The following is a 14,655-nucleotide window of genomic DNA, read 5'->3' on the forward strand; positions in this document are numbered from 1 at the left end:
GAGTGGTACATTATCAGAAGAGAGTACATGTTCCCAGTTTCCTGCAGACGCAGTTCTGCTGAAGTGTGAATAACAGGTGCATCACAGTGTGCGATTTGAATTGTGCGGTAACAAGAATCATACTCCAAAGTTAAATTATGTGAACAAAATGTTTAAATTGCATATAGATTCAGAATGAAATTCTGGCAGTATATGGACCAAATGCATTGTTGTGTCCAGCAGTAGTGAAATGGTGCCAACAATTTGACCAAGGCTGCACAGACGTGAGTGGTGGTGATTGGGAAGTCCTCATCTTGCTCTATCTGATTTCCGTTTTGTCATACCTGTATCGTTGAGGAACTGAACGCCTGATAGTCATTTACAGAGGCTTGGTGACCATGATGAAAATATTGTCATGTATATGTGTCACTTTGAATTGTAATGCACCATTCAATAATAGTTACTTGCCATAATAGTGTGTGATTCACTTTTCGAAGTCCACTCATATGAGGAAAAAGTGCTCGTATAATACTTGTACGAGGTGTAGTTAAAGTTTTAACTGTCACCTCGAAAAATTAAAATTACATAATTATTTTTTTTGTTTTCTTGTAGATACATGTCTGCAGTCCTGGTATACATCAAAAACCCCGCGTCACAGAACCGCAGTGTGACGCCAGAAGACGCAAAACGTAATGGTACAGCCCACTGCTAACGTGGACTATAATGGTGTACGATATTCTAGTGACAGTGTTGTCACAAGTACAATACTCTGTTCCTTCGGACATGCATATGTGTCTGAAGGAAGACACACTGTGGCGGTTATGAAATACGTGAAACATTTGCAGTTGCGAATATGGACAACCGTCAGCTGTGTAATGGAATGACGACACTCAAAATTTGTGTCGAATCCGGATTTCTTTCAATTGAAATGTGTCCTCTGTACGGGAATATACATAATGGATGTTCTAGAGCAGGCTGTAGATACACGATTGATGACACGACGAAGTTTGAGACTGGCCGTGAATCGTATTCGGATAGCCTTATGGTAAGGTAGCCACTCGGGATAAATGAGAAATCCGGGTTCGGGTCTCCGTCCAGCACAAATTTCCATTGTTGTCATTCCATTACAAAGCTGATGATTGGCCACACTCCAACTGCGAATACATTTCATTTGTAATGGTATAGTTCGTTATAGGCAGCAGGGGAAAAGTTTCAGCTATGTCAGGCCAATCCAGATGGAACTACCCCATGACACGCCACTTAGTCAATGGGTTCTTCTCAGGCATGCTACACTGACGCTAGAATTTCAGTCCGTACAACGACATGGACATGTACCTACAAATAAATAAATCAAATGTTTTTTTATGTTTCCGATGTGGTGATAAAAGCTTTATGACTGTGGTAGTATGAACGTTAACTGAACGATATTGTGCGACAAAGGAGCGTATACGACGGCTGCACACAGATGGAATGAATTAATTGGTATACTTCCATAACTAGACGGCTGGACAGCCTGTTGGCAACGAAACGAAGAAGTGATCCAGCGAGGCCGGTACTGACCAGCAGTCGTGTCAGTAGCGCTTCAGTATGTCGACGACACGGTCGTTGAGGAGCCTGCGCTGGTCCCTGGCGATGAGGAAGTCGATGTGGGTGAAGTTGTCGTAAGGCACGCGGAACATCCCGATGCGCCGCGGCAGCAGCTCGTAGAAGCGCTGCACCTCCTGCAGACAAGCACACAGGAGTGAACACTGTAGAGACGGGCAAACTCGTTCATCCTTGGGAACTAGTTCACTAGTGGTCGCTCTTTTTTGGGAATCGTTCATTTTTACTCGTTCACCGTTCATTTGTGCTTGGCATATGCTTCTTATGAAAAACTGAAAATTAGTAGCATAGATGACATGATGGAAGGCGCCAAGAGGGGGCACTTGCCTCCCCCCTTGAGTACAGAGTTTTTATTCGTAACAGAATTCTCACACACTTGTAATTTTCGTGATTCTGCAAAACTTCTCGTTTAGTAAACTGTAGCGTTATGTGTCTGAATGCAATGAAATAACATAAGGTGGTGCACGAAAAACCGGCCCCGAGTACAGACTGCTCTCCAATTACGCACGATTTGTTTACCGCTACGAGCAGAAAAGATAAACATGTAATAATTAGGCAGTGAAGAAATAACAAATAAGCTAACGCAAACAACAAAAACAGATGACGATTGATGGGCGACAATGAGCAATCTGGTACTCGGGGCCGATTTTTCGTGCGGCACCCTGTACCACTGAAATAATATTGTGGAAGTTATCGCATTCTCTTTACAAAATGTGACACTAGACACTCAATTATGAAGCTCGGGGCCGCGCGGGATTAGCCGAGCGGTCTCAGGCGCTGAAGTCATGGACTGTGCGGCTGGTCCCGGCGGAGGTTCGAGTCCTCCCTCGAACATGGGTGTGTGTGTTTCTCCTTAGGATAATTTAGGTTAAGTAGTGTGTAAGCTTAGGGACTGATGAAAAAATGGTGCAAATGGCTCTGAGCACTATGGGACTTAACATCTGTGGTCATCAGTCCCCTAGAACTTAGATCTACTTAAACCTAACTAACCTAAGGACATCACACACATCCATGCCCGAAGCAGGATTCGAACCTGCGACCGTAGCGGTCGCGCGGTTCCGGACTGAGCGCCTAGAACCGCTAGACCACCGCGGCCGGCAGGGACTGATGACCTTAGCAGTTAAGTCCCATAAGATTTCACACACATTTTAACATTTTTTGAAGCGCGGGCTTCATTCGGTTGTTAAGTCGTTCTGCCTTCCATAACAATGAAAATGCTCTTTTAGCTTGGATAAAAAAAAAAGACGGAAAATGGCCACTCGTGTGTGCCGTGCCGACTTCCTTTGCATGAGTAATAACAAAAAAATCTTGCCTTTTTACAAGTATTTCTTCTGCATTTTATCGAAATAGTGAAGTAAACTCATATGTCGTTTTTTTATCTGAAAAGATGTATGAATTACATACCACGTACTTTACGTAATTATAAAATACATTTAAATTACCGATCATGGACGCTGAATAGAGTACGAAAATAACCAGAAGTTCAGAGTTCGAAAAAGGTTTGAAACAGATCTAGAATGGGCGTGCGCAGCGAACAAATGAACAACAACTCGATACTGAACTAAACTATGAGCAGTCGGCAATGGAACTGCGAAGAGTGGCCACGTGAAGAAGGACGAGTCCGCCCCAACGATTCCGAGACAGACGGGAATGGGACCGAGGCTGGAACGAGACCGGCCGACGTGCCGTTGCGGGCATGAGACCGACCGTTTCCAGTTGCTGGGAACTATCAGTAGAAAGCCGCGACCGAAGCGAACTATGAAATCCCGTTCCTTAGAATTCTTTCCTCGGTCGTTCCGTTCATCGTGATGAACCGTTCCTTTGCACCCGTTAGTTCGCGAACGACCAATCTCTAGTTAACAGTCTACACTACCAACTTCCATCTACGTCCAGAGTCACACCAAGAAACGTCTACTGTTCCGCTCACTGACTTCTTCTCACGTATGTGGGCATGAACATCCGTAGAAGTTTATCCTAGAGGGAGTCATTTTAAAACTGACATTTTTTACATAGTTCATCCGATGAACTCATGTGTCAAGAACTATAGGGTGTTTATAAAGTCACGTATTATGTTCCAACTAACCACATTATTATGGGCTACAAACAACATGAACATACATTGAGATATTTTAAATACATATTTAGTGCATTTGAGTGCGATGACCCTGCAAATGTAAACATAAATTCCATCTTTTCTGTATATCTGGAAACGTCCTTGCTTACATAGTTGGCGTTATTTGTTTCACAGCTGCAAAATGTGATTTTCCAATTGTTGAAGATTATTTATTTTACGTTTACATCAATAATCCGCAAACTAACTGACAGTGTGGGGCGGATGGTACTTCTGGTACGTATATGTTTCGAATAGCCATTCGCCTGGATGACTGTGTGTCGGAACTTGACTATTGACCTAGCGTAAAAACAAAAAAAAACGTGATTCAGCCGACCACGCATAACGTTTCCGTTGATCTACGGTCCGGTCTTGGTGCTTCCGAGCCCACTGCAATCGTAATTGACGATGTTTAAGTCAACACGGAAGATTTAGGGTCGCAGATTGTGAAGCCATATGTTCAACAATGTGCATTGGACGGTGTTCTCCTATGCTTATAACAGTTTCCACAACGAAACTTTGTCTCGAAACCTGGCAGAAAAACCAACGAGATTCCGGTCGTATGTGGAGTATGTTAGCGGCAAGAAACAATCAATGCCTTCTCTACGCGATAGCACTGGAGATACTACCGAAGACAGTGCTGACAAAGCAGAGTTACTAAACACAGCCTTCCGAAATGCCTTCACAAAAGAAGACGAAGTAATCATTCCAGAATTCGAATCGAGAACAGCTGCCAACATGAGTAACGTAGAACTAAATATCCTCGGAGTAGTGAAGCAACTTAAATCACTTCATAAAAGCAAGTCTTCTGGTCCACACTGTATACCAATTAGGTTCCTTTCGGAGTATGCTGGTGCATTAGCTCCATACTTAACAATCATATACAACCGTTCGCTCGACGAAAGATCCGTACCCAAAGACTGGAAAGTTGCACAGGTCACACCAATGTTCAAAAAAGGTAGCAGGAGTAATCCACTAAATTACAGGCCGATATTGTTAACGTCAATATGCAGCCTGATTTTGGAACATATATTGTGTTCGAATTTTATGAATTACGTCGAAGAAAACTGTCTATTGACACACAGTCAACATGGGTTCCTGTGAAACACAACTAGCTCTTTATTCACATGAAGTGTTGAGTGCTATTGACTAGGGATTTCAGATCGATTTCGTATTTCTGGATTTCAGGAAGGCTTTTGACACTGTACCACACAAGTGGCTTGTAGTGAAATTGAAAGATTATGGAATATCGTCTCAGTTGTGTGACTGGATTTGTGATTTATCGTCAAAGAGGTCACAGTTCGTAGTAACTGATGGAAAGTTATCGAGTAAAACACTTTCTGGCGTTCTTAAGCTAGTTTTATAGGCCCTTTGCTGTTCCTTATCTATATAAACGATTTGGGAGACAATCTCTGCAGCCGTCTTAGGTTGTTTGCAGATGACGCTATCGTTTATCGACTAATAAAGTCATCACATAATCAAAAAACTTGCAAAACAATTCAGAAAAGATATCTGAATGGTGCGAAAATTGGCAGTTGACCCTAAATAACGAAAAGTGTGGGGACATCCACATGAGTGCTAAAAGGAATCCATTAAACTTCCGGTACACGATAAATCAGTCTAATCTAAAACCCATAAATTCAAATAAATACCTAGGTATTAGAATTACGAACAACTTAAATTGGAAGGAACACATAGAAAATGCTGTGGGGAAGACTAACCAAGGACTGTGTTTTATTTTTTCTAAGGTACTTAGAAAATGTAACAGCCCTTGTAAGGAGACTGCCTACACTACGCTTGTCCGTCCTCTTTTAGAATACTGCTACGCGGTGTGGGATCTTTACCAGATAGTACTGACGGACTACAAGTTCAAAGAAAGGCAGCACGTTTTGTATTATCGCGAAACATGGGAGAGAGTGTCACAGAAATGATACAGGATTTGGGCTGGACAACATTAAAAGAAAGGCGTTTTTCGTTGCGACGAAATCTTCTCACGAAATTCCAATCACCAACTTTCTCCTCCGAATGTGAAAATATTTTGCTGACACCGACCTACATAGGGAGAAACGATCACCACGACAAAATAAGGGAAATCAGAGCTCGTACGGAAAGATATATGTGTTCGTCCTTTCCGCGCGCGCATAGGAGATTGGAATAATAGATAACTGTGAAGGCGGTTCGATGAACCCTCTGCCAGGCAGTTAAATGTGATTTGCAGAGTATCGATTTAGATGTAGATGCAGATGTAGAAACACTTATGCCTGTCCCAGCACTGTCAGATTTCCTGCTGGTCGTCACCCATCCTCATTTACAGAGCGGGAACCCAACAACCTCAACGTTGCGTTATTACGGGTGGACGTCCAGCAACTTGTGGTCAACTCGCAGTTTCATCGTCCTTCGACCATTTTCCTCTCACGACAATAGCACGAAAATAGTTGACCAGCTTCGCCTTTTCCGAGATGATTGCTGCAAGACGCTTGGCCATACAATTTGACCTTCGTCTAAGTCGTGTCTGTCAGTGGATTTTCCTTTCTGGGATCTGTATCGTCAGTAGAATAATTCCCCATTCATCTCTGCTCTGTTCGATTCTTTTCTTACAACGCCACGTGTTCGCTCTACTACCAGGCGGCTTTCAGTATTGTGGTAATATTTTGGCTCATCAGTGTAGTTTGGAAGTAAATTAATTTGATTTCTAAAAGATAAACATGTTTCATTAACATATGAAAAGTGCATCTTTACGTTATTCTTATGGATATGGTTTCCACCATTTTTGAGTTAATCATCTTATATTGCCTCCTCATACCATTAAACCAAACGCATCCAACAAGAAAAGGTAGAGGACATTCACAAAAAATACTTCGATTCATGTATCACTGAAAGTGAGCTAGATCGACAAATATACAAAATAAAATCCGTTAATTAATAATCTTCGAAGTGAACAAACGAGAAATAAACTCTAAAAGGCCACCTATGCAGCTTCGATGCAAACTACAATTCATTGTTTGCATTGTTTGCTTCCAAAATTTCATATCGGATCATGCTAACGGATTTATTGGATTAATTTCGTGCCTTCTCTTTCTTAATTTTGAGTGGCACAACTCAAGTTGAACAAAATGTTATATAAAAGCTGTATTCTTGGGTTGTTTGCGTGAAGTGTATCACAAGACCGGCATTCAATTAACTGGATGCAAGAAACCTTCCAAGACCATTTTCAAATTAGTCGTTAGGACTGTTTTCAGCAGCCTAGAGCTGAATCAGGCTGGTCTTTCTCTCCCCAATCATTTTGAGAAGTTATTGTGGAACCCTCCCAAATAGGTTGCAAAATTCGTAACAGTGTGACTACATGTTTTTCTGTCTTACACTTCTAGGAATTTCGGATTATTCTAGGTTCTGGAGTGGACCATGAAATTTTACACTTCTCTTTTCTAGCGGAGGAACTACTTTTTTTTCTTTCTTACTTTTTGATCCATAAATGAAACACATATGAGTACAACTACAGTATTAACACTAGAGTGCTAAATGCAGGAAATGTTATGTGGTTACTAAACCATCGTAAATTTCACTACTCCATATTTTATTCAAAGGAAGTCATAACTTCTAATTTATGCGCTAGCTAATGACAACTATAATGTCTCGAGTGGTACATCACATACAAAATAAGTACAAAATGTCCGGTTTTACACCCTAAACTGACAATTCCTGGCTGGAGAGAACCTCGAATTGGTACCAGTGAGCCGTGTGCGGATTGCTTTCATGCCGTTTGTTCTTTGGCATTTCGTCACATCGAGTGGCGTCTTGTTTCTTCCTTACTTGCTGGTTTGCCTCCTTGAGTGGCAGTAGCAGCGCTTATCGATACTAGTACTGTCGTCCTATCTTTGGTGTGACCGCTAGTATTTCCGGGTGGTGGTGTGTGTGGTGGTCAGTCAGTTGGGATGGAGCAGCGAGGAAGTCTCCGCGCCGCAGGGCCAGGCTAGGGACTGATGGCAGCGTGCACGCGCTGTTGGATCGTGAGGCGCTAGCTGCGAGAGCGACTAAGTTCGTTGCCCACTGAACCTGGACGCTGAAGCTGAGTGATCAGTTAACCTGTTATGAAACCTCAACTATTGTGACATCTCTTCATTCATTTGCGGGATGTTGCTCCTTCGGCTAGCAGCAACATATTGTGTGTTGAAGTTGGCGAGATCTTGCAGTCGTCTTCCTATATTGTGATTAATTGTTAAATTGACTGTTACTTGCCAGTGAAGTGCACCAGCGGTATTTTCTGCCCTGTGGCCGTTAACGACCCGGTTACATGCCCTGGTTGTTAGCATAGTTTTCCGGCAGCGTGCCTTTCCTCATCGTGTTGATGCTGTCAGGCACAGCGTGTAGCTCGACAGTTTTGCTCAGAGTGGTTATTGTTCCCTTGGCTGTTTTTAGACACCAATTTCTGAAAACGTAGTGCTGTTCGTATCCTCGTCCTCGGCCCATATTTTCCACAGTAGTGCCGTTGGCCAGACAGAAGGGAATTAGATAAACTGTTGGTCTGTCCTTGGGCCGTCCTTAGTTTGGGTTGCCATCTGATTATTTAACTTCAACTCTTGTCTGCCTGTCTCACCTCACCTTACGTTTGCGGTACCTTCTCAGGCCGACCCTTGGAACACTTCTGAACACCACCCGTTCTGTTGGATTTAGATTGTGATTTTCATTTTAGTTTGAAGTATTGTGCGAGGCCTTCAGCCGTGTATTAATTCAGTGCTTTTTAAATTTTACATAAAGACCTTCAGTGATGTTAAATTAAAATTTTGAAGATTGAGTTTATTTTTAAAAAATTTCTTTAAAAATTTTTCTATCTGAAATTGTTTGTAATCCAGCTCCTAAGCCATTGGTTGTTCGCTGTGTTATGTGTGGCTTCAGCCGAGGATTTACGTGAACCTCTTTTAATAAGGCCTTCAGCTGTGTATTCTTTAAATGAAAACTTTTTACATGAAGGAAGGGATTCATTTTAAATTGTTTGTCTGACTTGTCGTTCAGGCCTTCAGCCGCTGTTTCAAATTTGTTTGTGGCCTTCAGCCGTGCAATAAGTTAATATTTCTTTAATTAGGCTTTTGGCTGTTCTGTTGTAAGTTTAAAAGAAATTTCTTGGTTAGAAAAATTGTTTATTAATGTATTTCAATTATAGTTGCCCTTCAGACGTGTGGGCCTGCTAGGGTGGCCGAGCGGTTCTAGCTGCTACAGTCTGGAACCGCGCTACCGCTACGGTCGCAGGTTCGAATCCTGCCTCGGGCATGGATGTGTGTGATGTCCTTAGGTTAGTTAGGTTTAAGTAGTTCTAAGTTCTAGGGAACTGATGACAGAAGTTTAAGTCCCATAGGGCTCAGAGCCATCAGAAGTGTGGTGTAGGCCTTCAGCCACTAATTGTTTTCAGTTGCATGTTTTTTTTTAATTTTTACCTTCTATTTTTAACTGCTTTTGATTTCTAAGCCAGTCCTTCAGCCATTCTTCTCTTTGGTGTGGTTTTGGGCCTTCAGCCCAGAAAACATCTCAAGTTTTCTTTAACTAGGCCTTCAGCTGTATTGTCTAGTTGTGATCTATTAAAGCAATGTGTAAATAAGTGGTTCTTGGTAAAATAAAGTTGTGTGTTTGATTGTGCAGCTCACAGTAAGTGTTTACGGCCCCATCCACAATAGTAACGTTATCCTGTGCGCTCTCTTAGTACCTATCAACCAGATTTCAACCAGCTTCAATAGTAAATTTTACGTGGGTTTTGTAATCTGTCGTAAAATGGCAATGTGCTTCAGGGTCTACAAAAACCGATCTGCCGTGTGAGCTGCTGTTGTCTCTAAAGTGTGCAGCAGGGAGAGGTTCTGTGTGCAGACTGACCTTGAAGGTGAGAGCGTAGTCGTTGTCGGCGTAGAAGACGGCTACGGGCGTGGAGTCGTAGTAGCGTAGGTCGAAGCGGGGCGGCGAGCTCTGGTTGTAGAAGCGCACATTGCCCTCTGGCCCGTGGTCGAACGCGCGGAATTCGTCTGCAAAGCGAAAGGCTGTCTGCAGCTTCTGCATAAACCAGAGCCGAAGTACATAGAAGGGGGGCACAAGTAGGTGAAGGGAGTGGAACAGGGTTGTATTCAGCCTGTACATTGAGCAAGCATTAAAGGAAATCAACAAATTAATGTGCAGGTAGAAGCTTCGGAATAAAATAGATAGGAAGTGCGGGGAAGTTAAGGCGAAATGGCTGCAAGAAAAATGTGAAGAAATCGAGAAAGAAGTAATTGTCGGAAGGCCTGCTAAGCACATAGAAAAGTAAAAACGACCTTCTGTGAAATGAAAAGCAAGGATGGTAACGTTAAGACTGCAATGTCAACTCCGCTGTTAAATGCAGAGGAGAGAGCAGGTAGCTGGGAAGGGAAAAAATTAGACCTCTGTGAGGGGAAGACTTGTCTGATGAAATGGTTCAAATGGCTCTAAGCACTATGGGACTTTTCTGAGGTCATCAGTCCCCTAGAACTTAGAACTACTTAAACCTAAATAACCTAAGGACATCACACACATCCGTGTCCGAGGCAGGATTCGTACCTGCGACCGTAGCAGCAGCGCGGTTCCGGACTGAACCGCTTAGAACCGCTCGGCCACAGCGGCCGGCGCTCACATCATGCCGGTAACTGCCAAACGACGCCTCCTTATGCCGGAAGTCTTCGGCCTCCATTGCTGATGATTTCTTTCAGAATATAAGAGATGCGTGGTTTGAACCCCGTAGCGAGGACGTTTTGATTACTAATCAGAGTTTCTACCCCTAAACTACAGCTACCTTCGAGTGTCTTATAAACACAGAGATACAGACTAACTCTCTCCCTATACTGCCCTGCTGCAGAAAGACCCTACCTCCTCATGTGCCCCAGTTATAAAGGATGAAGTGTGGAGGAGGTGCCTGATCCTCCTTTTCCCATAGGGGTGGAAAGGAAAGATGGTTCAAATGGCTCTGAGCACTATGGGACTTAACTTCTGAGGTCATCAGTCCCCTAGAACTTACAGCTACTTAAACCTAACTAACCTAAGGACATCACACACATCCGTGCCCGAGGCAGGATTCGAATCTGCGACCGTAGTGGTCGCGTGGTTCCAGCCTGAAGCGTCTAGAACCTGCCTGATGGCGTGACAGAGAAGAAACAGCAGTCGGTATAAAAGAACTAGGGGATCCAGTAATAGAATCAGAATTTAAAAGAGCGTTGGAAGACCTACTATCAAATAAGGCAGAAGGGATAGGTAACATTCCATCGCAATTTCTAAAATCACCGGGGGAAATGGCAACAAAACGGCTATTACGTTGGTGTCTAGAATGTATGAGTGTGGCTATAAACCATCTGACTTTCGAAAAATATCATCCACACAATTCCGAAAATTGTAAGAGCTGACAAGTGGGAGAATTTTTGCACAATCAGTTTAAGAGCTCGTGCATCCAAGACGCCGACAAGAATAATATACAGAAGAACTGAAAGGAAAAATGAGGTTATGTTAGATGATGATCAGTTTGGGTTTAGGAAAGATAAAGACACCAGAGAGGCAGTACTGACATTGCTGTTGATAATGGAAGCAATACTTAAGAAAAAGGAAGATACATTCACGAACCAGGTGTTTTTTCTTCAGGCCGCGGCTGGCAGTGATTGAAGAAACTCTGACGACAAAATGGTACGTCACGTACATCGCAAGTCCTCATGCGTTGCCCCTCATGCGACAGTATCGTGGTGCCGTATTTCAACAGGACAATTCTCATTCACACACGGCACGCGTCTCTATGTATTGTCTGAATGATGCTGGGGTATTCCCGTGGCCAGCAAGCTCCCACTTTTGTCTCCGATGGAACATGTGTGGGACCACTTCGGACGTCAACTCCGTATCAGTTCCAGTGTGCATAACATCGAGGATTAGAGGTAATATTTGAGGGCCAGCTTCTCTAAGGAGAGGATACAGTAGAGCAGAGGGACTGCAACGTAATAGCGATTAGTGGTCCCATACTGTCAAGTTCTTTGAAAATCGGACTCGATTTCGTTATCAATGGAAAAATGTCACATACCCTCTCAATCCGTTTCATTTCATTTTTTCAGGGTGCTTGGTGTTTTTGTCAGACATTGTAGTTTCACCATGAAACTGTTGTGAATTGGCAGGAGCCAATTCACGGGGTTTGGAGGAAGCCGAAAGGCACGCGTTTAAGCTCACGCAGGCTGGCGTGAGATCTGGAACAGGTAAAGTAATTATACTATCAAGAAAAGTACGTAGCTGCTGGAATACTTAACTTTAATCCATAATTGGTGAACATCGGTCTGACTGTACATGCATCCCAAGATAAATAACAAATGATAATGGCGCCTTGCTAGGTCGTAGCAAATGAGGTAGCTGAAGGCTAGGCTAACTATCGTCTCGGCAAATGAGAGCGTAATTTGTCAGTGAACCATCGCTAGCAAAGGCGGCTGCACAACTGGGTCGAGTGCTAGGAAGTCTCTCTAGACCTGCCGTGTGGCGGCGCTCGGTCTGCAATCACTGATAGTGGCGACACGCGGGTCCGACGAATACTAACGGACCGCGGCCGATTTAAAGGCTACCACCTAGCAAGTGTGGTGTCTGGCGGTGACACCACAGAAACTGTTTACATTTTTAGTGTAAATAAACGATTCTATGAGGAGTGACACGCAGTACAATTTCCAGGGGAAGTAGTAAATTCCGTCAATTTAGACGGTCAGAATTGATACAGTTGGGCACCATCCTCCTAGGGAACAGCGCAATTAGGACTTGGCTTCGATGCCTACAACTAACTCTGTGGAGATAGGTTAGTGTGCGAACTGGTTCTAACAGAGATCGACGATGACACCCAGTGGTAAATGTCGGAAAGCCTATTAATCAACAAAAGAGCGCACCTGGAAAACGTATGCTGAAACACAGCAATAAAAAGTTGCCACCACAATCTACAAGCCCACTCAGACTGATAATAGGACTGAGAATCAGGTTCTTTTACTGTTTTGTAGCTTCTACTTTAAGTTGTAGTACAGAGAATATTGAATATTGTAGTTAGTTACATATTCCATAGATTACTCGAGTGTTTCTTTTATGGAAATAATTGATAAGTGCCACACACAAATCACAAGAGTAACACGAGGTCAAATTCGTGATGTCTTTTCACAAATGATGCGGTTATCTCAAACGAAGTACCGTCTGAAAAATGCCGCACAAATATTCAGTTTGAGCTTGATAAGATTTCAAAGTGATGTAAGGATTGCGAATTTACTGTAAATGTTCAGAAATGTAAAATTTCACACATCAAAAACGAAAACACGTAGTTCAAAAATGGTTCAAATGGCTCTGAGCATTATGGGACTTAACTGCTGAGGTCATCAGTCCCCTAGAACTTAGAACTACTTAAACCTAACTAACCTAAGGACATCACACGCATCCATGCCCGATGCAGGATTCGAACCTGCGACCGTAGCGCTCTTGCGGTTCCAGGCTGTAGCGCCTAAAACTGCTCGGCCACATCGGCCGGCGTACGTGATTAGTTTTAACATTAATGAACATATTTTTTTAGTCCTAGCCACGCGACTGCACTTCAAAACTAGGATGTTTCATACCTAGTACCAGTCTGTAAATGAAAATTCGTCCATGAAATAGAAGGACTGTCGAGAAGAAATGATTTTAGGTTAGATTTAAAACTTGCTTCGCTATCTCTCATATATTTTATGGCATTGGACAAAGGTAGTAATATATTCTAGGCATGGACCTCACTATTCTTCTCAAATTGTGATAGATTATTTATGATGAATTTCATTACCGAATGTTGGTGCTGTGATGGTGCAATTAAAACGCCTAATTCCTTGAAGAGATACCTGCATGAAGACAGTGGATGAGCACCACATATTACTCTTACTGCTCACTTTTGTGCAAACAATACTTTCCTCGTAAGTGATAAGGTACCCAACAAAATTATTCCGTAAGTGAAAAATATGAGGAGGGTAGATTCGTTTGTTTCCAAGACTAGTAACTACACGAAGATAAAAGTAGCTGATCTAATTGTTTCAGCAGCTCAAAAATATTCGTCTTTCATTTCAAGCTTTCATCAATGTGTACACACAAACGGTAGGAGCGTTGTACCCGGTTTATTGATTCCTGCTCATATGCTACATCAACTGTTGGCATAACTCTATTTGGGTTGTCCGGAACTGAATCTAGTGTGTGTTCTCAAAATTAAGGGATAGTCGTTTTTCAGGGATCTGCTTAATAATTCTTTAAAAACGTAGTTAACTATCTGCTCTGTTGCTTTTTCTCCAAAGGGATTTATTGTAACACTAGTATCATCTGCAAAAAGTACCAGTTCCGTGTGACGGATGTTAAGTGGAAGGTCGCCCAGACATATACACTGATGAGCCAAAACATTATGACCACCTACTTGAAAGCTTGTTTGTCCGTCTTTGGAACGAAATACATCACTGGTTTTGCGTATCAGGGATCTGAGTGTTTGTTGCTAGGTTTGTGGATGTATGTGCCATTAAATGTCTAAGCATAGATCATGTAATTCGCGTAAGTAATGGGCTGCTGATTTGGGTACGCAGTGATGGCACCCGATAGCGACCCAGGTGGGTTCCATACGATTTACATCAGGCGAATTTCGTCGCCGAGACATCAACGAGAGTTCACTGTAATGCTGCTCAAACCACTACAGCACGGTTCTGGCTCCGAGACACGGGCAGTTATACTGCTGAAAGTTGGCATAACCGTCGGGGAAGACATTAGGCATAAATGGATGCAGGTGATTTGCAGCTGTCAGCGTGTCTTCGACTATAATCACAGATCCCACGGAAGTGCAAGAGAATGTCTACTACAGCGTAATACTGCTTCCACTAGCCTACGTCACTGGCGCGCTGCACGTTTCGAGCCGCCGTTCACCTATATGACGGCGTTTGTGCAGACGACCATACATGCAGTGTAGCAAAAATGTGATTCAC

At 43.0% G+C, this 14,655-nt stretch overlaps 1 protein-coding gene across 1 annotated transcript in view; it reads right to left on the reverse strand.

The window, feature by feature from the left end:
- Positions 1 to 519: 519 nt before the first annotated feature.
- Positions 520 to 14,655, reverse strand: part of LOC126260351 (lipase 3-like) — a 166,937-nt gene continuing 152,801 nt past the window's right edge. Inside the window, exon 7 of the mRNA XM_049957677.1 lies at positions 520 to 1,700. Within this exon, the coding sequence (XP_049813634.1) occupies positions 1,393 to 1,700 (308 nt within the window). The 3' untranslated portion in view covers positions 520 to 1,392. The remainder of the gene's footprint in view (positions 1,701 to 14,655) is intronic.

This window comes from Schistocerca nitens, chromosome 5 (assembly GCF_023898315.1).
Source record: "Schistocerca nitens isolate TAMUIC-IGC-003100 chromosome 5, iqSchNite1.1, whole genome shotgun sequence".
Classification (NCBI taxonomy): Eukaryota; Metazoa; Arthropoda; class Insecta; order Orthoptera; family Acrididae; genus Schistocerca; species Schistocerca nitens.